The 27,888-nt window shown below is 43.9% G+C and overlaps 1 protein-coding gene across 6 annotated transcripts in view; it reads left to right on the top strand.

Annotated features, from left to right (window-relative positions):
- Fbxw11 (F-box and WD repeat domain containing 11) overlaps window positions 1–27,888 on the top strand; it is a 105,295-nt gene that overhangs the window by 17,680 nt on the left and 59,727 nt on the right. For 2 of the 6 annotated variants that reach the window (XM_028857797.2, XM_028857798.2), the window contains exon 2: window positions 21,484–21,585. The exons of the other annotated variants lie outside the window; for them this stretch is intronic. In XM_028857797.2, the coding sequence (XP_028713630.1) occupies window positions 21,484–21,585 (102 nt within the window). The remainder of the gene's footprint in view (window positions 1–21,483; window positions 21,586–27,888) is intronic. 6 annotated transcript variants of the gene reach the window in all.

The following is a 27,888-nucleotide window of genomic DNA, read 5'->3' as shown; positions in this document are numbered from 1 at the left end:
AACTACTGAGTGGGTGCTGGGAATTAAATCCAGGTCTCTGTGTTCTTAACTGCTGAGCCATCTGTGTAGTCCCTGAATCTTACCTATTTTAAGGTAAAATATAATGTGATCATCTTGCATATCAGTTCCCAAAGGGCTCTCGTTTTTTGAGGGATACTTTTAAAAATGCAAGCTGATTTATTGTCTAAATAGGCTGTAATTTGTGTAGCTAGTCTGGAATGATGGATGGTGTGTGGGTCATTTCCAGTCTTTTGTTTGCTATAACATATAATGCTACAAAAATAATTTTGTGCATATGCCAGTTCACATTTGAAGAGTGTAACTTTAGGGCAGATTCTGAGGAGAAGGTGGGCTGGGTAGGTCCTTTGAAAGAAGGGCTGGCCCTAGGCAAGGGTTTAGCTCAGTGGCTTGCCCAGCGTATGCGAAGACTTGAATGTGGTCTTCCTCATTGCACCTCGTTCAGGCTTTGCCATGGCTTCACTTGTCTCCTGAGTCTCTAATGGTGGTTAAGTGGCCTTCTAAAGTGGAAGTTTTAAAAACTGTGGTCCTCCTCCCTGTCCACCCCAACCCCAGGGCTTTCTGCTTGCCTGGTAGTTGCTCTGGCACTGACTGACTTGGCCTCCTGACTTGGCATGAGAAGTAGCAGATGCACATAGTTGGAGTCAGACAGGAGCAAGCATTCTTTTCCCCGGGCTCAGCACCACCTTGGCATCTTCTGTGTTGCTTCCTCTCTCTTCGTTTTCCTCCCCTACCTCCTTCTTTCTTACCCTGGTGCAAATCTTTCCTTTGCTGAAAAAAACAAAAACAAAAAAAGAAAGTAGGTTGCAAGCATTATGGTATTGTTGCCCCTAAGTTTGTACTTAGTCTCTTAGTTTAGAACAGGCTGTTTATTGGTTTTTCCTTCTTTTCCCCACTGACTTCTCGGAAGAGCCCAGTTTAGTGAGTTGCCTTGTACATGGGCAGTGATGTGCACCGTTCTGCATTCGAGTATTTCCTTGCGGTGTCGCTTCTTTAGCGTCTGTACTTCCTGTAAGCTGGAGCTTTTGGTAGGAACGCTTCATCACTGGAGGAATGTGTCTCACATCGGATCACATCACGAGGCATTAGGAGCTGTGCATTGTCCCTTGGTTAAGGTGGCAGCAGCCAGGTCTCTGTAGTCATTGCAATTTTCTCCTCTGCTCTTGGTGCTTTTGTCTGCAGGGCACTGTTTGGTACCTTCTCACAGTCTTGCTCCTCACCTAGAGACTGCAGTATCCCAAACAAGAAGTCTCTCCTTATAATTACAAAAATGGTGGTCTAGTTGTCATTCTTTTTCTGTTTATCAGCTAGTGTTCACAGAACTAGCCTGATTCTCCACCTCTCTATCTGTGCCACAGTACTCTCGTGGGCTTTTGTTTATTTGGTGTGTTAACAGTCAATTACCAGCTTTACTGATTCTCCGTGTCCCAGATTTGGCTAATGAGAACCCCTTCTAGCTAGCTCCCACTTTCTTTTGATGTGCACCCCCCCTCCCCCAACCAGCCCGTGTATTTTCTGGCTTTTTGGATCAAATTGTCTTAGGTCTATGTTGTGTGACACTGTGGCTTTTTATGGGGCTTATTTCTAGAAACTCTTTGTTGTCACTGGTTGTAGACCCTTGTGGTAGACAGGCTAAGAAATATGTTGAAAAAGAACTATTGAGTTCATGTTATTTCTCATTCAAATTTAATATTTCAGTTTCCTCCCTCTGACCTTGATAGTCTCTACTGAAAAACCTAAGGGATCTTTTTAACACAATGACCATCAAATTGAGGTGCACATTGTTCCCTAAGTAGGTAAGTAGTTTCATTCATTCATTATTGAGCATGTCTTCTTTGGTAATGCGGAAATACAGAGTAGAGTCAAGCATGTATATTGCTCCAGTAGTTTGCAGTCTTGTGTGGAGACATGAATTTATTTGGTGTTGTGGGAGTTAGTAGGAAGGCAGTTTCCTAAGGGACGTTTAGTTGCTTATTTTGTGTGTGAGTGTTGTTTTTATGTGTGGTGTATGTGTGCGCAGGAGGCCCAAGGGAGGTGTTGGGTGTCTTTCCCTTCACTCTGAGGCCTTGCTCTTTAAGTCAGCGTCTCTCGTGAACGTGGAGCTTGTACCTTTTGGGCTAGGTTATGCTATGGTTAAAGCACACACAGGGGCACCCAGCTTTTACATGGCTGCTGGAATCTGAACTCCTAGCCTTATGCTTACACAACAAGACTGAGCCATCATCTCTCCAGCTCCGTAGGCTGGAGGCTTGGCAGAAATTTGACATGGGCATAGATGTACTGGGACAGGGGGCTGCCATAGCAAAGGTAATGAAACGACAATGGCTGGAAGGCTGTCTTTCTTGTTTTCTTTTTAACATGAATTCTACTTTTTTAGATTTTGTATGTTTTGTTTTATGTGTCTGAGTGTTTTGTCTGCATGTATATATGTGCACCACATGTGTGCCTGGTGTCCATGAAGGTCAGAAAAGGGCCTCAGATTCCCTGGAACTGGAGTTACAGATGGTTGTTAATCACCCTGTGGGTCCTGGGAACTGAACCCTGGTCCTCTGCAAAAGCAAGTGTTCTTAACCACTGATCTGTTTTTCTACTCCACCCCACCCCTTTTAGTTTTTAATTATGTGAATGTGAGTGCAGGTACCTGCTGTCCCTCATGGTTTTGTTTTGTTTTTGTTTTTCCAAACAGGGTTTCTCAGTGTAGCTTTGGAGCCTGTTCTGGAACCTGTTCTGTAGACCAGGCTGGCCTTGAACTCACAGAGATCTGCCTGCCTCTGCTGGGATTAAAGGTGTGTACCACCACCGCCTGGCCTGTCCCTCACATTTTTATGAGACAGAGTATAACTATATAGCCTGGGCTGGCCTTGAACTTATGACAATCTTCTGCCTGGACCTCTTAAGGACTAGGGCTACAGGTATGTGTCAGCCATGCCTGGCAAAGGTGTGTGATTTCTATGAGGAAGGATGAGTAAGTAGTCCCATGGATTGCTTAGTACAGCTGAGTGAAGCATCTGAGGTAGATGATATAATATCTTTCCAAGGTTATAACTAAATCTCGGACTTCTTTTAGGTCATAAGTTACAGACTACTGTACGTACAGGTAGGAGTCCGCAGAGAATTTTTTTCTGCACAGGTCTTTTTTTTTTTTGGTTTTTCGAGACAGGGTTTCTCTGTGTAGCTTTGCGCCTTTCCTGGAACTCACTTGGTAGCCCAGGCTGGCCTCGAACTCACAGAGATCCGCCTGCCTCTGCCTCCCGAGTGCTGGGATTAAAGGCGTGCGCCACCACCGCCTGGCTATTCTGCACAGATCTTAAGGATTGGGACTTTGCATGTCAAAACATCCCTTTCTGGTTTTGTGTGAAAACTGAAGCCTTTTAAACCAGAACTTGTGCTTTCCTGTCCACTGTGGCCCCGTCATGCTCTCTTCATGACATCTGCAGATACATGTGAGTTTGTGATTCCTACATGGACCAGAAGATGAGTGCGGTGGATGTGGATTATGGAAGTCGGAGCAGCATCCGTGCTTTACAGGATTATTCTGGCAGTCAGTTTGGAGGCTGCATTGGAACAAGAAAAATTGGAGCAGTTAATAGACTGTTGCATTATTTGAGGGAGTAAACGACAAGCTAGTAACAGATGGTGGAAGAGGAGGAGATGAGTCATTTTAGATATAGACTGGATAGAGTGTACGGATAGATGTGAGCATGATAGGCCTATGGATTGACAAAAGAATGTACTTCTTAGAGAAAAAGAAAAGACATACTGTTTGTGTGTGAGAGTGTGGACGTGCACAGGCCACTGGTGTGCTTGGGGGTTAGAACAGCTTCTGGGGGTTGGTCCTCTCCTCCCTTGCGTTGAGGCAGGGTCAGGCTGATTCTCCTGTCTCTGTCTCCCATCTCACCATAGGAGTCATGGAATTACTGGTGTAGTTTGTGAGTCATCACAGGTAGCTCTTTGACATGAGTTCAAGAATTGAACTTAGGTCCTCAGGGCCACATGGCAAGATGCAAGCGCGTTTTACCCATGAGCCATCTTGCCAGACCTGTGAGGTCTTAAAACTTTAAAGGACAAAGTCCTAGGGTTGAAGATTTAGCTCAGTAGTAGTGCCAGCTCTTGCCTAAATGGGCAAGGCTCTGAGTTCAGTTCTTAGCTCTGCAAACAAAACAAAAACAGCTTTAAAATGCTTTTTACAGCTAAGATACATATATTCACTGATCACATTCTTGAAATTGGCCATTTGATTTTTATAATCTGTTGATCAATTTGGTAGATATCAGTATGTTGTTGTCACTGTAACTTTAATTCTGTTAGTAGGTGGCAAAATACATAGCCTCGTTAAGGCCTGTAGCTCAGTGGTAGGTCTCATGTGTAGTGTGCTCCTGGCCCTGCATTTGAGTCCCAACACTGCATAAGAAAAATGTAATTTCTACATGGATTGTACTTTTGAAAGTTGTACATAAATATTTATCTTGTTATTCTTTTATGTGACATCTCTTTAACTGTGTTTAAATTTTAAATTCTAGTAGTTCTGTGTAGTTCTTTTTAAAAAATAATGTATTGGGCTGGAGAGAAAATAATGTATTGGGCTCAGAGGTTAAGAGCACTGACTGCTCTTCCAGAGGTCCTGAGTTCAATTCCCAGCAACCACATGGTGGCTCACAACCATCTGTAATGAGATCTGGTACCCTCTTCTGGCCTGTAGTCATGCGTGCTGTATACATAATAAATAAATAAACCTTTAAAAATAATATATTATTTAAATTTCCTACAACCTCTGTTACATATATTTAAAAAATACCATCTCAAGCCGGGCGTTGGTGGCGCACGCCTTTAATCCCAGCACTTGGGAGGCAGAGCCAGGCGGATCTCTGTGAGTTCGAGGCCAGCCTGGGCTACCAAGTGAGCTCCAGGAAAGGCGCAAAGCTACACAGAGAAACCTGTCTCGAAAAACCAAAAAAAAAAAAAAAAAAAAAAAAAAAAAAAAAAAAAAAATCTCAAGACCATTTGTTCACTATTTTTTTTTCCCCTCCGACAGGGTTTCTCTATGTAGCTTTGTGCTTTTCCTGGAACTCACTTGGTAGCCCAGGCTGGTCTCGAACTCACAGAGATTCACCTGACTCTGCCTCCCAAGTGCTGGGATTAAAGGCGTGTGCCACCACCGCCCACCTCAAGACCATTTGTATTGTCAGAAGTTCTCCTTGGTTGCTTGGTATCAGATTTGAGCAGTTTCATCCCAGACACTCGGAGGGACAGACTCTCTTGGGAAACAAAGGAAGTGAATAATGATAGATTAAAAACGGTGGTGCGTGTGTGCACATGTGTGTGATTACTAATGTTGATTGTATGTAGCTTATATACAGGAAATAACACACCTTAACTATATAGCTCAGTGAATTTCATAACACATACTATGACTGCCACTCAGAATGTGATATAGACCATTTCCCAAGCCCTTGAAGGTTCCCACTGCCAGCCAACTCTCCCAAAGATATGTACAGGTTAACTGCTCTCTTTTTCAGTTACATGGTCATGTTCTCTCCCCATTATTATGTTGGTGAAATTCTCCTGTTTTGTGCATATGTAATTTGCCCCTCTACATTTTCCATTTCTAGTACATTGCTCTTTTTACTGGGTGGCTAGACTAGCTGGGTTGCTGAGTACTTGGCTAATGTTGATAAATAATGGAGTTGCTTCCAATTTTTGGCTGCTCCTGTGGATAACACTTTTTTAAAATTTGTTTTGGTTTTTGAGACAAGGTTTCTCTGTGTAGCTCTGGTCATTTTGGAACTTGCTCTGTAGACCAGGCTGGCCTTGAACTCAGAGATCCGCCTGCCTCTGCCTCCCGAGCATTGGGATCAAAGGTGTGTGCCACCACTGCCTGGCTGATAACACTTCTAACTAGGCAGAATCTGTGTTTCTATTGGGCATGATAGGGAACTTCGATAAGACAGTTGATTGGAGAGCTAGGCTGTGGGTGAGCACAGGGGGATGAAGTGGTCCAGTTGAAGCTTCTCTCCCTGAGGTAGCTTTCCATTTTCATCTGACACTGATAGTTTGCCAGCTCTTGTCAGTCAGCCTAAAGGTTGTGTGCTGGTATCGTTATTGTAGCCTTGATTTGCTTTTTTTTTTTTTTTTTTTTAAGATTTATTTATTTATTATGTATACAGTGTTCTGCCTGCATAGGTGGCTGCAGGCCAGAAGGCACCAGATCTCATTACAGATGGTTGTGAGCCACCATGTGGTTGCTGGGAATTGAACTCAGGGCCTTTGGAAGAGCAAGCAGTGCTCTTAACCTCTGAGCCATCTCTCCAGCCCCTTGATTTGCTTTTTATTCAATCAACTTATTAGAGTTGGTGTTCAGTTAAATGTACTACTTATTTTAAGTGTAGTGTTTGAGTTTTCAGAAATACATATGCTCCTATAACCACCACCATAATCAACATGGTTCGTTTCCATGCTTTCAAAAACTTCCCTTACTTCCCTTTACAGTCACTATCCTTCTGCCACCCCCACCCCCAGTGTCCTGCTTTCTGTAACTGTTGGTTAATCCAATCTGTTCTGGAATGTCACGGACAGAGTCATAGAACATTGTATATACTGTGTACTCGGCTATGTTTGCTTCGCTTTGTTCAGCAGGGTTTTAAGACTCATTCATTCTTTCTTAAAAAGTGTGTGTGTGTGTGTGTGTGTGTGTGTGTGTGTGTGTGTGTGTGTGTGTGTTGTTTTGGGTGAATGTATATGCAGGTGTATTCTTTCTAAGGAAGTGGTCATTGAAACAACATAGAACTTCTTAGTGAAAATCTGTACAGTTCACCCACGGTAGGTAGTCATTACACACTAGTATTAATGACAATAAGTAGTAATTAGTCTATAATTTTTAAAAAATTTTAAATTATTTAATGTGTATGTGCCTGAGTATGTGGATGTGCCCTGTGAGCATGCAGTGCCTGAGGAGGCCAGAGGGGGCATGAACTCCTGGATCTAGGGTTACAACGTGGTTTTGAGCCACCTGATGTGATGCTGGGAATGGAACCTGGTTCCTTTGCAAGAGCAACAAGCTCACTTCCTGCCGAGTTTCTCTCCAGCCCCAGTCACACGTAGTTTGCTTTTAAGTGTTTTTCTTGGTCTCAGTTCACAAATGTACCGACTGACTTAAACTGTACTGTGTGATTACAGTGCCATGCCATGTAAGGAGATAAAGTCCGAGAGAGTAGGAGAAAACCTGGTGGTGAGGTGAGGCTAGAACCCACTGTTGGCCGGGCATGAGAAGGGCCAGCTGGGCGGTGTCGGTAGGAGTTTGTGTCTTCATGGTAAACTGGCTTTCTCTTAGGACACTGGCTGTTTGCATCAGTGGTTAGTAGCCCCGTTGCCGTGAAGATGTAGGTCTGGTTGCTCAGTGTGGGTTCCACAGGTCTTTGGAAAGTGTAGGCTCCTCTCTTCTGTCGTGCTTCCTTTCATAATCTTAGAGTTTGCATTCTTCAGTCTCTTACTGCTTTTCCCTGCTCTGTATCTGCAGTTCCAGCAGGGATGGGGTTTCAGACCCTTTAGTTTTACAGTGTCAGCAAATTTCATGACTCTATAGGAAGGGAAATGATAGAGGGTTAAGACTGTTCAACTGTAGAATGCCAGATTTTTACAGCCTAGGCTTTTTAAAATTTATTTCTAATTACTTTTTTGGAAATAGGGTCTCATGTAAATGAGGTAGCCGTGATTTTCCTGCCTTCGCCTCCTGTGTGCTCGGATTGCAGGTGTGCACACTACAGCAGGTTCCCTTGTTTGGACTAAATAGTAGGTTTGTTAGGACTTTCCAGTTGAAAGCCATAGAAAACTCACAACTGTTTAAAGCCCCCAAGGGAATTTATAACCCGAGAAGAAAGGTGTATGTGGACCCAGGTTAGGCGAGGCAGCTTCAGCAATCCTCTTCTCATCTGTTGCCCAGCTCACCGGGGGAGAAATTTCTCTTCTGTCTCCCACACAATCTTCTGCTTCAACTTTGGAGTGTGTGAGCAGTCACTGTGATTGGGTGATGTAGCAAAAAAAAAAAAAAAAAAAAAAAAAAAAAAAAAAAAAAAAAAAAAAACTGCAGCTGTTTACCAAACCTGGTGGTCAGATTTTTACTTCACCTGTAGACTTTTCTTTTTAATGTTCGTTGGTATTTTGCCTGCATGCGTGTCTGTCTGTTGGATCCCCTGGAACTGGAGTTACGAGCAGTTGTGGCTGCCGCATGTGTGCTGGGGATTGAACCTGGGTCCTCTGGGAGAGCAGCAAATGAGTGCTCTTAACTGCTGAGCAGTCTCTCCAGCCTGCCCTGTAGACTTTTCTAGAGTTGGCTTGCTGCTCATTCAGCAGATATTTGAGCTTCTGTTGTATACAAGTACTGTAAGGACCTGAGAACACCAAGTTATACCTTGATTTATTGTTTTGCCAATTGCTTATAATCTGTTTTGGTTCTTGTTATAGAACACCTGGCTATAACAAGTAGAGTTTTTGAGGAGAGAATTAATAACTTTCAGTAGTTTTCCTGTTATATTTAAAGCATTTTTTTGCTTTTTAATTTGATTATTTTCTCTCTCTCTCTCTCTCTCTCTCTCTCTCTCTCTCTCTCTCTCTCTCTCTCTCTTGTATTTTCGATATAGGGATTCTTTGTGTAGTTTGCTGCCTGTCCTGGATCTTGCTTTGTAGAGCAGGCTGGCCTCGAACTCACAGAGATCTGCCTGACTCTGCCTCTCTAGTGCTGGGATTAAAGGCATGTGCCACCACCGCCCGGCAATTTTATCTCTGTAAAAATTGAGACCGGGTTTCTCTTTGTAGCCCTGCCTGTTCTGGAATTCACTCTGTAGCCCAGGCTGGCCCTGAACTCACAGAGATCCACCTGCCTCTGCCTCCGTAGTGCTGGAATAAAGGCATGCACCACCATTGCCCGGCTGATTATTTTCGAAGAGGCAGTAATTTCATCTTTGCCTCTCGTCTTCACCTCCCAGTTGTGGTAGCTGTTTCTATTTCTACAGATTCCATGTAGACATGTGTATGGAGGCCAGAGGTCAGTCCTGGTTGTCCTTTCTCAGATGCTCTCTACCTAGGTTTTTGAGACAGTATCTCTATCTCATGGAACTTGATTAGGCTAGGCTGACTGGTCAGGGAGCCCCAAGGATCGGCCTGTCTCTGCCTCCTCAGCTCTGGGGTTACAGCTGTACATTATCACCCATCTCTCCCCTGCACGGGTTATAAGGATCAAACTCAAGTCCCAATGATCGAAGTCAAGCAGTTTACTGACTAAGGTAACTCCCCAGCTCCCTTCCACCCCCTTTGAATGAGAGTTGGTATGTGCGTGGTTGTGTGTGTATGTGTGAATCAGGGCCAGAGGACAGTCAATCTTGGGTGGCAGCCTCAGGAAGCTTGTCTATCTCTTTTGAGACAGGGTCTCTTCTCTCATTGGCATGGGGCTCACCAAGTAGACTAGACTGGCTGGCCGGCAAGCCCAGGTGTCCTTTAGTCTCTGCCTCCCAGCACTGAGATTACATGCTGTGCCACCACGCCTGGCATTTCTACATGGGTTCTGAGGACTGAATTCAGGACCTTCTGCTTGCAAAGCAAGCACATCCCTGACTGAGCCATGTCCCAGCCCCTTCCTACAGATGGCTAATCCACCACTTAAATGTTGTGCGGCTCAGAAGTTGTTCTGCATGGCACAGGCTGAGCTGGAACTTGAAGGCCTCCTCCTGCTTCTGCTTCCTGGTTGCTGAGGTTATAAGTGTGTACCATCACACCTTTTCATTCTGTGTTTGCTTAGTTATTGGACAGTTCCTTATGTTGGTGACATCTGTGTTATTATTGGTTTGTGGAGTATTTTGATTATTTGCTGATAACTAAATCAGTCATAGAATTTTTGAAACGGTGCTAAAAAGGGTTTGTGGCGAGATGATAAGCATCCAGCATCTCTGAAATTTGTATAGGGCTTTGCATGGCTTCACTGCTTTGTCTGTGTGAGAACAGTGTTGAAGTGCATCCACATCTGCAAAACCACCCAGTAGCTTTTAGCTTTTACCATCATTACCATCATCTGCTGTTAAGATTGTGTGCTTTGAATGGCTACATACTAACAGCCTAAAGCTAGAGTTGTAGAGGACCTGGCTGGAAAAGCAGTGTAAGGATGGGATGAACACAATGGTTCTAAAGGCCTTTTCAGCTTCAGCATCCAGTGAAATCCCTGGCTTCAAGAAGTGAGCAGCAGTCTCCTTTACCTGGTTACCTGCAGGAAGCAGACTCTGTGTGTGTGTGTGTGTGTGTGTGTGTGTGTGTGTGTGTGTGTGTGTGTGTGTCTCGTAGGGGGTGGCGGGGAGACTCACAACTAGCCCAGGAATATCTTCCTGAGGCTGGCCTGAAAGATAGCTCAGTTGTTCTGGGTACCGAGTGGGCTGTAGAGCATGCAGCGTTCTTCTTCAAATTATGGTCAGTTTAGGGTGTGTGACCAGTAGCCACCTCTTGCCAAGGTGGAGCCCTGAGGATGGAGTTCCATTCTGAGTCCACAGGGTAGAAAGAGGGAACCCACTCCCTTAAGTTATTCTCTGACTTCCACACACTTGTCATGTACACAAAATAAACCAATAGAAATGTAATAAAGTTTTTAAAATTAAGGGCTAATAAAACATGCCCCATGGTAGCCAAGCTTGTGCTTCCTCACTTCTGAATTGTTGAAGAAGCAAAATTTTGATCAGCACTGCTAAGTCTGTTGTTTGTAAAAATGTGGGCATTGAGGCCCTACCATTGGGGGATGGTGGTGTTTATTTGGGGGAGAGGAGACTGGTTAACTCCTGAAAGTTATTAATGTTTAGAGATTGCAGAGGCTTGTTTAGATGGTGTAAGGTTTGAATTCCCAAGGCTGCTAGCAGAATTCATAGTTTAGTTTTGTTTTGATTTTCTTTTTCTTTTTCTGAGACAAGGTTTCTCTTTGTAGCCTTGTGCCTTTCCTGGAACTCACTTGGTAGCCCAGGCTGGCCTCGAACTCACAGAGATCCGCCTGGCTCTGCCTCCCGAGTGCTGGGATTAAAGGAGTGCACCAACAGCGCTTTGATTTGGGTTTTTCTTGTCCTCTGTTTTTGACAGTCTTGCTCTCACCTAGGCTGTCTGGGAACTTACTGTAAAGTGTAGGTTGTCCTGGAACTTACCACTGTGTAACCTAGGCTGTATAGCTCGGCAAGGTGACCCTGCCTCCTGAGTGCTGGGGTTACAGGCCTGAGTCCCATGCCCAGCTTGCTCTCCTTTCTTTTGAATTATTTTTAAGTTAACTTATTTTATTTTGTATGCATTGGTATTTTGCCATGGGTGTCAGGTCCCCTGGAACTGGAGTTATAGACAGTTGTGAGCTGCCATGTGGGTGCTGAGAATTGAACCCGGGTCCTGTGGAAGAGCAGTCAGTGCTCTTAACCACTGAGCCATCTCTCCAGACCCTTGCTTCCCATTTTAGTCATTGATTCATAGTTTGCAGGGGCAGGAATCACTTTTGCAGTTGATCTACAAAAGATTTTTCAAATACCAGCTAATTTTAGTGCTAAGCCAGCGAGATGAGGGTTGTTTACAGCACTTTGTACTGTAAGGAATTAGCTACATTTCTCCCTTTAGTAAACTGGAAAATAGAGCTTTATTTGCATAAATAGTTTTGACACCAGAATATTTGGTTTAATGGTTTCTTACAATGTTTGCTGAAGCATTTAGTATACTGGCCTGTACAACAAATATTTTTGAATAAATAAACAACTTAAAATGAAAAGGTTAATTGTTCTCCAGCTATCTTCCTGAAATAGCTTTTTCTTCCTAGGAGAAAATGAGAGTGTTTATCATATGGAGAAAAGTTTTTGACTTCCCATATGTTCTGTTGTTCTATATAAAACATGATAAATTGTGCACTCTCTCACATGAAAACTTGGTATGCTAGAAGGGAGTTAGAATCTTATGTAGAGGTTTCCAAAGACACTCGAAGGTTTTTGGTTTGTGAGGTAGAAGGACCTGGAATAGACGAGCTTGCCCCTGTCCCTGGGGGGGTATATTGATCTGTCTTCTGTTGTCATGACGAAATGCCTGAAGCTGGGTCCTTACAAAGAAGAGAGGTTGTGTAGATGACAGTTGGGAAGCGGACAGTCCAGGATCTGCCGTTCCATCTGTTTGGTCTCTGTGAGGATCTTGTGACGTGAGAGGTGTCTTTAGAATGGCAGAAGATCATTCAAAGAGACCACCCGAGAACCCCTGACCTACATGCTTCTTCTCAGTGTGACGATCGATGCTCCTCCCTGTGACCTAACCACCTTCTGCGGCTACCACCTTGTAGTAGTGTCAAGCTGGTTTGCAAGTCTGCAGCACACAGGGACCCTGAGGGCACAAACCCACGGAGCCACAGCCAATGGGAAGGAAAGAAGTAGCCAATGGCGGCTTGCCTCGGTTTCTAGGTCAAATATGACAACCAAGACACCACTTCTGTCCTGTCAGCTGAAAGTCCTCGTGGTGTAGAACATGGTAGAGCGTGGGCTGCCACAATAAAGTACTGTTCCTCTTAGATGGAAGACTGGGTTTCTGACTGGAACTCAGTTATCTGGTAGCTACGGTACTGCTTTTGCCAATAAGAGTGTAGCCAAACTGACAGCTGTTTATCCCCATCTGCTTGTCCCTTTTGTTGAAGGTCAGGGGCCTGCAGTCAAGGGATAGGTTGCTGTGACCAGATCCCCAGTGAGGATGGAAAGGCCAGTGTTGCAGATGAAGTGCGCTCAGGAGATAGGATCCAGAAGCATGGATGCTATATTTCCAATTGTATGTGGCTGACTGAAAGAATGAAATAAAAATAACTGCATCTTATTCTGAGTATTTTATATGTATTAAAATGGGATCATAATTGTAAGTCCTGAGTTACTGCCTTTATTCATGTAAAGCTTTTCAAATTACTTCTGTGTCTTGGAATTTTTCTATGAACACCTGTCTGGATCATGAATAATCTTCTGCTGGATGGTCCTGTGTGGCAGAAACATGCCTTTCCTATGGGTAATCCGTAATTTATTGATTGGTCCGTGTTGCTGGAGTTTTCTTTTCTTTTCTTTCTTTCTTTTTTGGTTTTTCGAGACAGGGTTTCTCTGTGTAGCTTTGCGCCTTTCCTGGAACTCACTTGGTAGCCCAGGCTGGCCTCGAACTCACAAAGATCCGCCTGGCTCTGCCTCCCGAGTGCTGGGATTAAAGGCGTGCGCCACCACCGCCCGGCTGGAGTTTTCTTTATTATTATGAATAGTGATCTGATCTAAGGGACATCTTTGTCTTTTCCCCTTCATGTAATAATATCTTACTTGTAAATTGATGAGTCAATGATACACGTGCTTTTCCCACTGTGAATCCATGTTGTGCGGCCCCACCTCAGAGGCTATATCATGTCAGCTCCTCAGTTACAGTCCATTAAAGACTGAGAGATGAGCAGCAGAGTGAGAAAATGTGAATTAACCAAGGGAGGTGCCACTTTGGAGAGTCTAATATTAACAGAGAATGATAAGCAGTGTAAATTAGGAAAGGGAGCAGGGGGTTTGGAGTCAGAATTCTAGATCTACTTTTTTTTTTAAAGGCAGGGTTTCATATACCCCAGACTGGCCTGGAACTCACTATGTAGGAGAGGATGGCCCTTACTCTCCTGGTTCCACCTTGCTAATTCAGTTCATGGTTATAAGCAGGGCAAGAGGAGAGACTCTTTTTGAGACAGGGTTTCTTTTTGTAGCACTGCCTGTCCTGCAACTAGCTCTGTAGACCAAGCTGGCCTTGAACTCACAGAGATCCTCCTGCCTCTGCCTCCTGAATGCTGGGATTAAAGGCATGTGCCACCACGCCCGGCTGAGAGACCTTTTCCTAAGGGGTGTAGGTACTGACAGTTTAGTCGCATGTGCTCCTGTACATAACTCATCACCCAAGCCCTTGTAGCAACCTTAATTAAACTCTGTGCTGCTCATAAAGCAAAAGAAGGGTTGGGGCATAGGTCGTTGACAGTACTTCCTTCCCTAATGGCTTGGGTTCATTCTCTAGCAATGTAAAATGAACAGACAAACAAATTCGTTAGCCTTCATCTCTCCCTCTTCCAGAAATGCTCATGCAGATCATGATGGTTTTGTGAGCTTTGGGGTTTGAGTGTCTTTTTCCTGGATCATCACTCAAAACTGAGAGAATAGTGGGTAAGAATAAGTTGGGCTCTGGCTTTGAGTTCTAATTCTATCACTGTTTGGCCTTTACTCAGCAGATAGTAAATTTCCATTTTCTTTATTGTGCTCTCCCTTTTCTTCCCCGTATCTTTCTTTACCCCTTGTTATTTTGTTCCCTTATTGTATATCTCAATAGTCAGTATCAGCTTGAAAATAATCTGGTGTAATGTCAGTGGCAAGTACGTATGCAATTCTAAAGTACACGTGCTAAGAATTAAATGTGACCTGTCATGGTCACATGACACATTATTGTCCAATTTTGTTTTAACAAAGTGTCATTCTATTTGAAAGACTGTTAACACATGAAGGTATGGATCAGTATTGTATTTTTTAAAGGTATGAAAAATGCAATTAAATTGTGAATTAATAGTATTACTACTACTACTACTGCGTGCGGGCGTGCGTGCGTGCGTGCGTGCATGTTTGTGTGAATGGGTCATGATGTGGCTGATAGTCAGGACAGCTCTGGGGAATAGGTTCTCTTTTTCCATTGTACAATCTGGGGGCTGAACTCAGGTTACCAGGCCTTATTTTAAAAATAATAGTTATTTTGTTGAATGTTTGCTGTATCATCTGTTTTTTGTTTTTGGAGACAGGGTTTCTCTATGTAGCTTTGGCTATCCTGGAACTCATTCTGTAGACCAGGCTGGCCTTGAACTCAGAGATTCACCTGCCTTTGCTTCCTGAGTGTTGTGATTAAAGGTGTGCACCACTATCGCCCAGCTGTTTGCTGTATCTTACAGGTCACTGTTTAACATTAGAAGCCTAGGTGCTGAGTCTTTTGAGACTTGGAAAAGCTTTGTGGTCTTTTGCTGTAGCAGACACCGTTGTTTCTTGACAAGTGACAAGTCAGGCAGTTAGACACAATAGCATAGTTCCTAATTTTGATTAATTTTAATGCTTGTCCTGTTTGTCTTGAGATGAATGAAGTCTTGAAGAGAAATTTGAGTGAGTCCTGAAGCTCTAAACTTCAGGAGATCATATTACTGCCCACTGCCTCCCTCCCCTGAAATGGGTGTTCTATTGTCCTCCCTCTCTAGTATCCCCATTTCACTACCATGACACCCTTGTTTTCCCTCTATAAGGAGGGTATAATGGAAGTCTTGGGGAAAGGACATGTACTGAGTGTTGGCAAGTACTGGCTCCTCCTGCACGTCTTGTAGCTGAGCACAGTTTGCAGTGTGTAAAGTGAAAATAAATGAATGGCTTGTAGTGCCCCGAGATAGCCTTTTCACTTTTCCTCAAATTGTGCTTTTTCATTTGTGTGTGTGTGTGTGTGTGTGTGTGTGTGTGTGTGTGTGTGTGTTTATGTGCGTGTGTCTGTCCACGGGTGTCCGTGCGGCCGTGTGGAGGCAGTGCCGTGCCCTCTACCTTATCTTTTGAGACAGCTGGTCCCTGAACCCGGAGCTCAGTGGTGAGCTAGTCGACTGACCAAGGAGAACTCCATCCAGGGTTCCTCCTGCTGCCTCCCCAGTGTGAGGGTTTCCAAGTGTGTCCACTCCACACAGCTTTTCTGTGTGCTGGGCATCTGAACACTTACTGGTCTTTATGCTTGTGCAGCGGGCACGCCACCTCCTGAGCCCCTCTCTCCTGTCCCTGATTATTAAGTTTTTAAATACCTTGCTTAACAGAAGTAAATGATCCAAGCACTCATACTTAGTTTGAACAAAATTTACAGTAATCTTCTAAAGACAGGTGTGGTTTTGTACTATTTGCTTCTGCCTGTTACCATTGGATTATTTTTTTTTAATAATTTATTTTTATTTTATGTACACTGGTGTTTTGCCTGCATGTGTGTCTGTGTGAGGATGCCAGATCCCCTGGAATTGGAGTTACAGACAGTAGTGAGCTGCCATGTGGATGCTGGGAATTGAACCCCTGTCCTCTGGAAGAACAGACAGTGCTCTTAACTACTCAGCCATTTCTCCAGCCCCAGATTTTTTTTTTTTTAATAGACTTTTCATACTTGTGTGTTTACTACACATTCTAGAAACAGTTTTTTTTTTTTTGAAGCCACTTTGGATTGATAGTGTCCTCCATTACCTACTTGTTGGGCTAAGAACCATGACCCATTTTAAAAAAGATTTGTTTTATTTGTGTGTGTGTGTGTGTGTGTGTGTGTGTGTGTGTGTGTGTGTGTGTGAGATGTATGTAAGGGGTAGGTATATGCACATGAGTGCTTGTGCCCATGGAAGCCATAAGTGTCAGATCCTCTGGAGCTTGAGTAACTGGTGGTTGTAAGACACCCAGTGTGGGTGCTGGGACTTGAACTCGGATCCCGGAGAGCTAAGTGCTCTTACCTGCCGAGCCGTCTCTGTGGCCCCTCGTTAAGTGTCAATGCTCCTCTGGCTTTGCCCTTGCAGAAGCTGTCTATACCTTTGCTTAGTTAAGCTTAGGCTCTTCATTCTGCTGGAAACTCAGCTTTTCCTGCTTTCCCCGGCTGCCCTACTCATCATTTTCAGCTTGGTCGACTCCTCCTTTGGATAAGTTGCCTTTTTGTGGTGTGTATGTGTGTTTATACATCGTCTAGGTCTCTTCCTGTGTCTAGAGGAACTTTTTTTTTTTTTTTTTCTGTGTAGGTAGATGTAAGTGCAGATACATTTTTATTGAATGTGATGGGGTTGAAGACATTCAACTTGGTCATCTCCGGCATCTTGATAGGAATTAGATGAAGTTAATGATTTGACTTGGTGGGAAGTGGTTTAAAGAAAAATACTTGAGGGGATTCTAGGAAACCAATAATAATGCAGATTTCTAAATCAAGAAACATTCGAGAGATATGGAACATACCTCTGTACACAGCTTTAGAAGAATTGCCTCTTTGAGAAGGAGTCAGGGCAGGAGATTGGGAACAGTGCCATCTAGAACTAGACCAGCGGTAGCCTTGAGCATTTGTGCAAGCTGGCCAGTGAGAAGACAAGGTTGCGGCAGCTACTTGTCATTTGATTTGTGGTTCCTATGGTAATAGAGAGAGCCTAGGACATGTCTCTCTTACCCCCTTTAATAAACTTTCTGCTTTTGAAAAATGCCAAAGAGCTATTATTCCGGTTTTTTATTGACTTAAGTGTTTCCCAGATGGTGATGAATGTGGCAGTCAATAAGCATTGTTGGCTTCCTTGGCCAGTGTTTTATTTGAGTTTAGAGTTGGAAAATGTATTCCTCCTGATTGTATATTTGCCGGTAATGCCAGAACCTAGTAGGAATAATTTCTTGTTTTCTATGAATATGAGTAATCATAAATTAGAATCCTGGGCATTATAAGCAGCTAAATATGAAATGGTAACAACTGTATAGTGGCGAGTTTATGGCCCCTGGGATGGTCCTTGTGAAAGTCTCTGGAGCTTGATGCTAAAGTTGCAGGAAGAAAGGCTCGCCTGGTATTGGTGGGTTAGTGACCAGGTCAGTGCATATTTGTTAAGACTGGCAAATATGCCATTCAGACCCGCTGTGACAGTAGATAAGATATTTGACTGTTATCTTAAAAAATATATATACAGGGCTGGAGAGATAGCTCAGAGGTTAAGAGCACTGACTGTTCTTCCAGGGGTCCTGAGTTCAATTCCCAGCAACCACATGGTGACTCACAACCATCTGTAATGAGATTTGGCGCCCTCTTCTGTATACTTAATAAATAAGTAAATCTTTTTACACACACACACACACACACACACACACACACACACACACACACACAAGAAGGAGGGAATAGTTACATTGTGAACATAGCTGACGAGAAGACATTTTTAATTATAAAAAAAATGACAACATGAATTTCCAACCAAGTCCTAAAATGTAAATTAGAAGTGTCAAGAATCAATTTATTGTTAAGGTCCTAGTTTCATTTTATTTGGTGTTCTCAGGCTAGTGAATGTTTTGTTTTTGCCCGTTGTCAGGTTGGACCCCTAACTTCCTGGTGCTTAGGGCAGCATATGTGAACGTCCTTATTACAAGGTGCAGGGGTTTCCTACAGTGGTCTTTTCTGTTGAGTAAAGACTGTTTCCAGCAGTGTGAAACTTCGGTCAGCTATCTCCAGGACAGCTGGGTGTGGGCATGGAACACAGATTCTAAGGCCTTTTAAGTACCGCTGCTGTCTTAGCCCTCATCTTGACCTGGTAGATGGCAGAGCTGGGTGAGCTGAAAGTTGAGATTTCTGACTGCTAGCTAGGTTTTGGCTCTTGCTTTACAGCCCCAGGTGGGCGGTGCCTGGGAGCCTGCTGTCTCTGCAGCTCCTGTTCTCAAGCAGCTGGGGAGCTGGCACTCTAATTTAGGATTGCTAGGATCAGCCCCAGCTCAGACCTCGCACTTTGTGGTTTTTAGACAAGAAAGTTGCATCTCTTTAAACCCATTTTCCTATTCTGAATATTGGGGAAAGTACTGTGTATAAAGATTGAACTGGTGTTGAGTTGTGGTTAGCACCATGAGACACGGTCGGTCAGCTCTTAGGGATCACTCCTACCATTTTTCTGTAGTGTCTGCTGTGGATGATAGGAAGGTAAACTCTTGAAACAGATCATTAGCGAGTCCTTTAGAGGATTTTTTTCCTCCTGACTAGAGTTGGACGAGCCGGCAAACAACCTGTAGTTCTAGCGGCGGGGAGGCTCAGGTTGGAGGATCACAGGGTTGAGGTCAGCCTAGGCTGCATAGTGAGACTCTGTCTCAACAAAACAGAAACGGGGCGAGTAAGATGGTTTAGTAGGTAAAGGTGCTTGCTATTAGGTCTGATGACCCGAATTCTATCCTGGGAACCCTTTCAACCGTGTGGAGGGTAAAAGGAGAGAGTTGACTCTTCTAAGCCATCCCCTGACCTCTACCCCTGTGTCATGGCATTTAGCGCCCCCCCCCCCATTAAAAATTATAATAAAAGACAACAAAGCAAGCAAACAAGTCTTCTGGAATACTTTTTAAAAAGTTGTGAAGCAAGCCGGGCGGTGGTGGCACATGCCTTTAATCCCAGCACTCGGGAGGCAGAGCCAGGCGGATCTCTGTGAGTTCGAGGCCAGCCTGGGCTACCAAGTGAGTCCCAGGAAAGGCGCAAAGCTACACAGAGAAACCCTGTCTCGAAAAAACCAAAAAAAACAAAAAAAAGTTGTGAAGCAGATTTGTGGGTATAGCTCAGGAAGCTTTCCTGGAACTCGTGAGACTGAGTTCAGTCCTCGCTGCAGGTGCAGAAAGGAAGCTTTAGAGAGGAACGTGACTATTTACTGAATAAATGAAACTTGATTGCAAGCGAGCTTTGTTAATTTGGTGTTAGAGAATGCTGATATGGTCTTTACTCTCTTGCCTAGGAGCTGAGTGATTCTGTGCTTCAGCAAGCTAAATATTCCAGAAAGAAAGCTAAATTTGTGGCTGGAGATTCTACTCAGTTGTAGAACACTTGCCTAGCATGTGCAGAGGTCTTGGGTTCTATCCCCAGGACTGTTTTTCCAATAAGGAAAAACAACAACCAAAATGAGAATCCTGAATTGAACTGTTGAGGCTATTGGGAGTTTATTTACCTTAACTAATCCAGGTAATGAACATGTGGTGTGGGGCTTTCTCTGACCACACAGTAAAACATTCTGATAGAACTAGTGTGCATAATAAATAGTTCCTGCAGGTCGAGAGCTTGCTGTGGTAGAACCAGCCCGCATTCCTCAGAACCTTAGACAAGATGGTGTTTTGTAGATCACCTGTTGACCGAGATAGGATTTGCCCTTCAGGAGTGACCTGAGAGTTTACCGTGACAGTTGTCCTAATAGGAACCGGTCAGAGGAGCTCAGTAAATGGCAGCCACTTCCACTGTCTTTTATAAAATGTGCTCAGGTCTTCCTGTGGTTTCTTTTCGACACTGTGGAAGTGTTGAGCAACAAAGCCTGTCCTGGAGCAGCACATGCTTCGCCACCCTATTGACCATGCTAAGCCTTTAGTCAACACTCAGGTTGGAAATGTGTGCTGTTTGCATTGCTTAGAGAAATGCCCCGCAGCTTCCTCCCTTTGTTCTCTCTGATTTTGTGTCCTGAATTCACAGGCCCTTTCTAAATAACCCCAGTATATCTACCTTGTGAGTGAGCTATAACTAGTGAGCAGGAAATGCTGGAGCCCAGGTCTGTCTGTTTCAAGCAAAGCTCTCTAGGTGATTCTAAAGAATCCACTTGTACTGATGGTAGAGCGTTCACAGCGTAAGCCTAGGAGTGGCAGTGGCGCACGCCTTTAATCCCAGCACTTGGGAGGCAGGCACAGGCCGATCGCTTGAGTTTGAGGCCAGCCTGGTCTACAGAGTGAGTTCCAGGACAACCAGGGCTACACAGAGAAACCCTGTCTCCCCCGTACCCCCAGTGTATGTATAAAGCTATAGTCTGATAGTTACTGTATATTAGCTATAATATATGTTCACTTCCATTTTCTTAGTTCCTTTGAAAGCAACAAGTTTTCTTGTTTTGTTTTAAGGGTGGAATGGAGTCAGTGAGTTAAGCTTTTAATTCTTAGTCTTGTCACCAAGTTTGTAAAGTCCAGAATGAAAAGTTCCAGGTCACAAAACTCGGAAGAATGCAGAGATGTTGATGACACTGAAAATGACATGTATTTCAAGCAGTTTTAATTGCCTGTATCTATCACTTATCTGTCTTGTTCCTTTGCCTCATTCTCTTAAGTCTCCTGCAGTTATACTGTGGAGAAGTGTAAAACTGAATTGGCATAATGAATGTTGGGGTCACCAAAGGGTTTCCATAGAGGCATCCTGGTCTTATGGAAAGAATGTGGGATTTGATAGCTAACAAACCGAACCTTAAAGTCCTGGCTCTTCCTCCTAGGCTGTGTGTCCTTGTGCAAAGTATTCAACACCTGAGTCTCCGTTTTCTTACAGTGTAGTGTTGGGGTAGGGGGTACATTCAGAAGGCCTGCTATAGTAGTTTCTTAAGCAGTTGGGACTGTGTGAGGGACCAGAATCCCTTACTCTTAGGGAATTGTCGCACTCTCTTGAGTGGTCTTGCTTTACTCTCAGACTCATAGTTCCCTCTAGTGGGTTTCATGGAACCATTCTCTCCCTCTTGATTCTGTTTACTGTATCCTGTGAAATGAATGGTTGGCAGTACAAAATCCCTGTCTGGAAGACAGAAAGGGCCCTGCTCCCCAGGGTTCAGGAAACTCAGGACCATCCCTGCCCTCTAAACTGCATGGGTGCGCCCCTGCCCCGACTAACACTGCCTGTGTGAAGGAGTGACTTGTTGCGACCTCTAACTGCTTCTTCTCTTCCTTCCTTTTTGTCATCCTGCAGTGTTCTGTGCCAAGGTCTTTGTGGCTAGGCTGCGCCAACCTGGTAGAGAGCATGTGCGCACTGAGTTGCCTGCAGAGCATGCCCAGTGTCAGATGTCTCCAGGTGCCTCTCTTCTTTCTTGTTGTAAATGTGTTTTACGTATGCCATGAACATTTGTTGAAACTTGCAGTAGTGTGTTTAATCCAATGTTAAGTCTGCTAAGTGTCCTGTGTAACCCTCTGCTTTCCTCCAGCCTGGGCACCCCGAGGAGTACTAAGAGGGCCCTTCCGAGCAAACAGGTCTCCAAGGGCCCTTTCTTGCTCCCTTCTTCTGCTCCTGCCTTTTAATTCTCCCCTGCCCCACTTCAAAGTTGTGATTCTCATGTTTAATAGTTAAACCTTTGAACAACAAAACAGACTATTCTGCTATCTCCCATTTGGCACCTTTAACAGTTTTAAGTTGGGAGGGTTTCATATTTAAAATGATGATTTTTCTATTTTGAAATATCTTTTGATTTGTCTTTTCTTCTCCATTCCAAAGGGGGTGGGAATCACTAGTTAATATTATTCTATAAACCTCAAATTGAGGTTTATGAAGACCACAGCTTTATGCTGCTGGGAACCATCTGTTTGAGCCAATTTCAAAAAAATGGTCAGAGTAATACCTGTCCACAGGGTCCACCCAGTTTTCCAGGCCAAGGCCAGCAGAGAATTCCACAGATAAAGTAATATTGGGTGGGGCTGTTGGAGGGGTGGGGGAGGGGTTGCTTAGGATAACACTGTAGCAGGAGTGTAGTTGGTGACCTCTCTTGATGACTTCTGATAAAACCAAGGCCAAAACCATCATGGCTTTACCTGGGAGAATCTGTTTAGAGAGTGTGTTTAATTAAATGTGCCAGTAGCAACATCAGCTTTTGCCACTGCATAGTTCATACAGTTTGGTATAGTGTTCTTTTAAAAGCAGTGTTAAATTCCTGGTGTTCTGCTGATACTGCCCAGACTTTAGGAAACGAGTTAGAGGGGTATTGATGCCATGGATGGTTTCACTGTTTCTTCTTAAGGCTTTCTATTCGTGTTTACAGTCTTTAAAGGGTGCTGGGGGTTTGGAAGGAAGAAGTTTCTTTTATATTGATGTTGGGCTCTAATTTGCTTCTTGCCAGCCTCTGAGTAGCACTGGTGTGGTAATTGATTGAAATTGCTATCTTCAGAAAATTGTGCTGGCACTTCCGTTAACCAAGAGCTGGGGAAGATGAGTCCGAAGTCAAGGAAGGGTTCGGGGTTTCTTTCACGCAGGCTCTTTGCCTTGAAAGGGCAGGCAGGGTTGCAGTGCTCGCTCTCCTTAGCACCACGGAATGGGCATTTGCATTATAAAAGTCTGTCTCTTCAATGGGTGTTTGAGGGCTGCCCTTGATTTGTGGCGGGCTGACCCAGTTTTAGCCAGAGCTGGCAGTACACGTAGGGAAGAATTGTACTTATCGGAGGTTTTCTTTGCTGTATTCAGTTAAAGTAATCAGGCAGCATAGGCACCAGTCCGTGTGTGGGTCCTGGTGCTTCGGGTTCTCGGGAAGTGCTTGGGAGTGGGAGGAAGTACGGGTTCCTGAAAATAGGGAAATGCCTCAAAGTTCTTCAAAGTCACCTTCCTCTGAGGAAAAAAAGATGAAATGTTGCCTTCATTGGACCTTGTTTCAATGATTGGGAGCAATATTGCTGTTAGATGCACGTAGGGAGTTTTGATTATTAAGCTTTTACTTTGACTAGCCTCTACTAGAGGGCGTGCAGCTTAGTGAAATGAACCAAGGGCCTCGCCAATTGGAGTTAGCAAGTCATCATTTTGTTCCGTGGGAAAATGAACCTAGGAGATTTCTTTCCTTTTCACTTATTGTTTTATGTACTGTTGTTGGTTACTGTTTTAAACAGAAAGTGTGCTCGTAGAGCTGTACTTTTTACTTTCCTTTTAAAATGTAGCTCTTGTCTTGGTCTTTGGTGGGGATTGAACCCAGGGCCTGTGTACTAGGTAAGAGCTGTGCCACTGCCTGCAGCCTTGGCCTTTGGTCTTCGCTGCTGTCTCCAGGCAGCAGCACCTGTTGATGGGCCGGCCGGCTTTGTTCTGTTACAGAGATGGCTTTCCTTGGCGCTGGGTGTCATTTAAAAAGGGGAGAGCCTTGTTGACTTTGCTTGGGCTGTAGAGGTCTGAAGTTGACACACTGGACTAGTAGTAACCGCAGCTTTCAGCCTGTTGTCCCGTGTGGCTGGCTGTACTTTCTGAAAAAGCAGGAGTGAATATAGTCATTGTAGCTAGGTGTACTTTAGCGAGTGCAGATGTTTTTTGCTGTGGAGAGGGTTAGCAGAGTCTTTTACCCACGCTGTGTACTTCACATCTGTCAGCTTTGTGACAGCCTTGTGAGGTGCAGGTGTAACTGTCCCCTTCCCTCATGCAGCAACCGAGGCAGATGATGCAGCCACTAGACTGAGATGCTGTGCGCTGACTGACTTGGGTTTAGAGGGCAGTGAGGTGCTGCAGCAAGTGTTTGAGAGCCAGGCTGCCCTGGTGCAGACTCTTCCTTCTGTACTGGTGGGTTTTTGTTTTTGTTTTTGTTTTTGTTTTTGTTTTTGTTTTTGTTTTTGTTTTTTCATTTCCCTCTTTCTGGTTTTTTAGCATAGCTTCATTTGTGGAAATTGTACTAATGATATATAATGTATGGTTTGTTTAGTGATTTATTTTAACATAAAAGAAGAAAAGCTTGCTAAATTCAGACATTCCCTTTGCCAAAATGAACACTCCTGAATCTTAGAGCTAGGAAGCCTGAGTGGATTTCTGAGAATTTAATGCCATGACTATGTTTCTGGTAGGCTATGCATGGGCTGTTCCCCAGTGTGTAGATGAGAGGCACAGATTTGTCTCCTGCTGTCAAGGAACTTACTGCAGTAAGCAGAACCACAAGTGAAAATCCAGACTGAACTGCAGATGGACAGAGAGAGAGAGAGAGAGAGAGAGAGAGAGAGAGAGAGAGAGAGAGAGAGAGAGAGAATGAGCGAGCGCTCTGAAGGTAGTTGACCACATACGCTCATAGAATCATATTAAGCAGTGGAAGTTTGACCCACTCTCCATGTTCTACATCAGTTGGCTTGGAATGCCTGAATGTCTCAGAATCTAGCTGAGCTGAGTCAGTAGTGTCAGTAGTCCAGGTTTGACGAGTTGGTTCTTAGATCAGATAAGCCAAGAGCACTGATTTGCCAGGACAATGGCATGATTAACATTGATGACCATACCTTTTATTTTCTCCCTCCTATGTGTTGTGACCTAGGATTCTTGTTTGATTTTTGGTGCTGAGGATTGATTGAACCCCTGGCCTTACGTGTGCTGGGCAGGCATTCTCCCACTGAGTCATACCCCTCCCCTTCACTGCATCTTCTGTGGAGAAGTGGCCTGGGCTGCTGCTTTGTGTATGAAGTTAAAGAATTGGATTGGCTTGCCTAAGCTATGTATTTATTTAACAGAACTGGTTTATGAATCTAGAACTGCACGGCTGCCCCAGACTGTAATGCCTTCTTTAACTTGGCAGCAATCATTTTAGAATTGAAACAAATTCCCCTTATTTTTAACGTCAAAACTGCAAAGCTAAAAACTGAGTATAGAGCCTGCGTATCTGCGGTAGACTGATAAGTGACGTGTTCCTCAGGGTAGGAATGTTTGTTGGAAACCTCAGTGAGGATCATGCCACTCAGATTTTGGGCCTCCTTCCCAGCTGCCTTTGTGTAACAAGGACTCAACCGTGAGCCTGAGGGCTGGGAATGCTACATTTCCACCGGATGCAGCTTCTGGGACTGTAGGGAGTGAGGTGCCTTGATAGCTGCAGGTGGTCTCCAAGTTGGTAAACCCAGATTGATCTTGGGCTTGCTTGAGCTGGAGCCTGTCCCCCCTTTTGAATGAAGGAAGGAAGGTAGTTCTTTACTCTGCACGGTTTTTACCAACTAGAGAACAATACCAAATGCCTCAAGCTGAAGGCCTGCTTCTGAGGGGCAGAAATCCATTTCCTTGCTTGTAGGGAGTTCTCTATTGAAGAAGAAACCATTTTGTTTGTAGTTCAGGGCAAGTTAAAAGGAAGCTAGAAGACAGGCAGATGATATGCGGCCCCCCCCTTTTTTTTTCTCTTGTTCAAATCTTATGCCTCTGGCCTGACAGTGGACTCCCCTGATTTTTTTCCTGTCTTTTTTTCTGCTAAACATTGAAGATTTGTTATTTCTTATGATTATTCATTGCACTTCAGGTCTAAAAATATGGAGGCTTGGGATGACCTTTGGAATTTCTCAGTGTTAGAGTCTTTAATGTTTTATGAGCATTAAAAAGCACACTTTTCAGCGTTGGTGGCGTATTCCTTTAATCCCAGCCCTCTGGAGGCAGAGGCAGGTGAATCTCTGAGTTTGAGGCCAGCCCTGGTCTACAGAACGAGTTCCAGGACAGCCAGGGTTACACAGCAAGACTCGTCTTGAAAAATGAAAACAGACAGACAAGCAAAACCCAAATAAAACAAAACAGACAAGAACAACAAACCACTTTTCCTTCCTTTAGGAAACTGCAAAATACAAGTGTACCTGAATGTAGCTCTCACAAAGCCTTGGGCTAATTCCAAGGAGGTCAAACAAAACAGATACCTCCCTTCCAAGTCCATCTGTAACCCCACTACCAGTCACCACCTTTAGTTCACCTGCAGCTGCGCAGTTATGATGATGGCTGTGTTCCAACGTCCCAAGGAGCCCAGCTTGATATTCGAGTCAGCAGAGGCTTAGAAGAGGCTGGGCATTGTGTTCTTTCATCTCTTCCTTACCCAGTATACCTCTGGATTGATCTTTTCTCCAGAGGATTTTATTTGAAAACTTCTTGCTGTGAAACTTCCTAAGTATATACAGACACTAATCTTAATCTTGAACAGTCTTCAGACCTCCAACTTTGCCGTTTTCTGGGACTCTTTAAAGCAAAACTAAGATGTTGTAACTGGGAGGAAAAGTTTGACAAACAACTGATTTCTGTCAGCATTTAAACATCTAAAAATATAGTTAAGAATGAACAGGAACAGTTGGTACTGAAGGCTATAAAAAGGCCCATATTATTTTGGTGTGTTTTTAAAATCTCAGTACTCGGGAGGCCGGCAAGTGTAGGAAGGTGTGGGAAATCTCGTTTTCCTCTCTTTCACCCCATTGTTGCAAGGATGTTAAGACAGGCCTGCCAGTGCTAAGCATGAGTGGCACCCCCCTCCTCTCCACACGCACAGGGAAGTTAGGGTTGTTAGGGAGTTTGGGGCTAGCCTGGACTACCTAGACTCTAACTCAGAAAGCTGGCATACATAGTGATGGCAAGACGGCTAGGGCGGGGCAGGGCAGGGCAGGGTGGGGTGGGGTGAGGGTCGGGTGTAAAGATGCTGGTTTCTATCTGCTTCCTTTTAGAAAGAGAGGACTGACTCCCACAAGCTGTCCTTTAACCTTTATGTGTCTCTCCACTCAAAAAATACGTGCTAAAAATATTCCAAGTTTTATTGAGGAGTTGTCACTTGTCACATGCTGGTTCCCATTATACTTTGAGTTTACATGCAGATGGCCACACTCTAGTACACTCTTCGGCTGGCTCAGTGCTGCCGCGCCATGTCAGTAGGGAGGCAGGAACAGTGCATCTTGCTTTGCTTTAGTGACAACTGATGGATTCCAGAGCAGTATTCATGGTGGATAAAGCTTTACAGTGTAATTTAGGGCAAGGAAATAGATAAATGGGCCTTACGACTATATGAAAGTGGGTTTTTTTTCCTCTTTTGAAAAAAAAAAATTGTGATATAAACCTCACACTATATAACCATTTGTTGTGTTTGTAAAATTGCTGATCTTATTTCTCTTGGTGTATAATTGTTTATTTTATGAAGTGACATCTTTTCTCTGTTGACATTTAAATAGTAGGTAATAATAAATAGATATAGATAATAATGAAAATAGGTAATAAAATAATAGATAATACAGAAAAAATAATTTAGCTATATCACTTTATTTTATTGTTCATTCTGTGGTATTTTTGCCTTGACCTTTTATTTATGTTACATATATTTTGTTTTATGAATGTTCGTGTTTCATATTGCATTCTCAGTAATAAACTACTTTTAGATATAGTTAACTGAAAAATACGGGCACATGTTAGTGAACTTGAGCGCCTCTGTGTACTTGTTCGATGAGACAGGGTCTTACCGAGTGTGTAGTCCAGGCTGTCTTTGAACTCCTGATTCTTTTGCCTCAGCATCCTTTTGCCTGGGTGCTGGGATTACAGGCATGACCCACCAGGCCCACATTTTAAATAACTGTTTGGCTTGATTATCTAGGTTATAATACATGAATCAGTCTCTTATCAGTGATCATTGAGGTCATTAAACTTTAATGTGTATTCATGATT

Source organism: Peromyscus leucopus, chromosome 8b, assembly GCF_004664715.2.
Source record: "Peromyscus leucopus breed LL Stock chromosome 8b, UCI_PerLeu_2.1, whole genome shotgun sequence".
Classification (NCBI taxonomy): Eukaryota; Metazoa; Chordata; class Mammalia; order Rodentia; family Cricetidae; genus Peromyscus; species Peromyscus leucopus.
The sequence above is the reverse complement of the archived record's forward strand: the minus strand, read 5'-3'. Positions and strand labels throughout refer to the sequence as shown.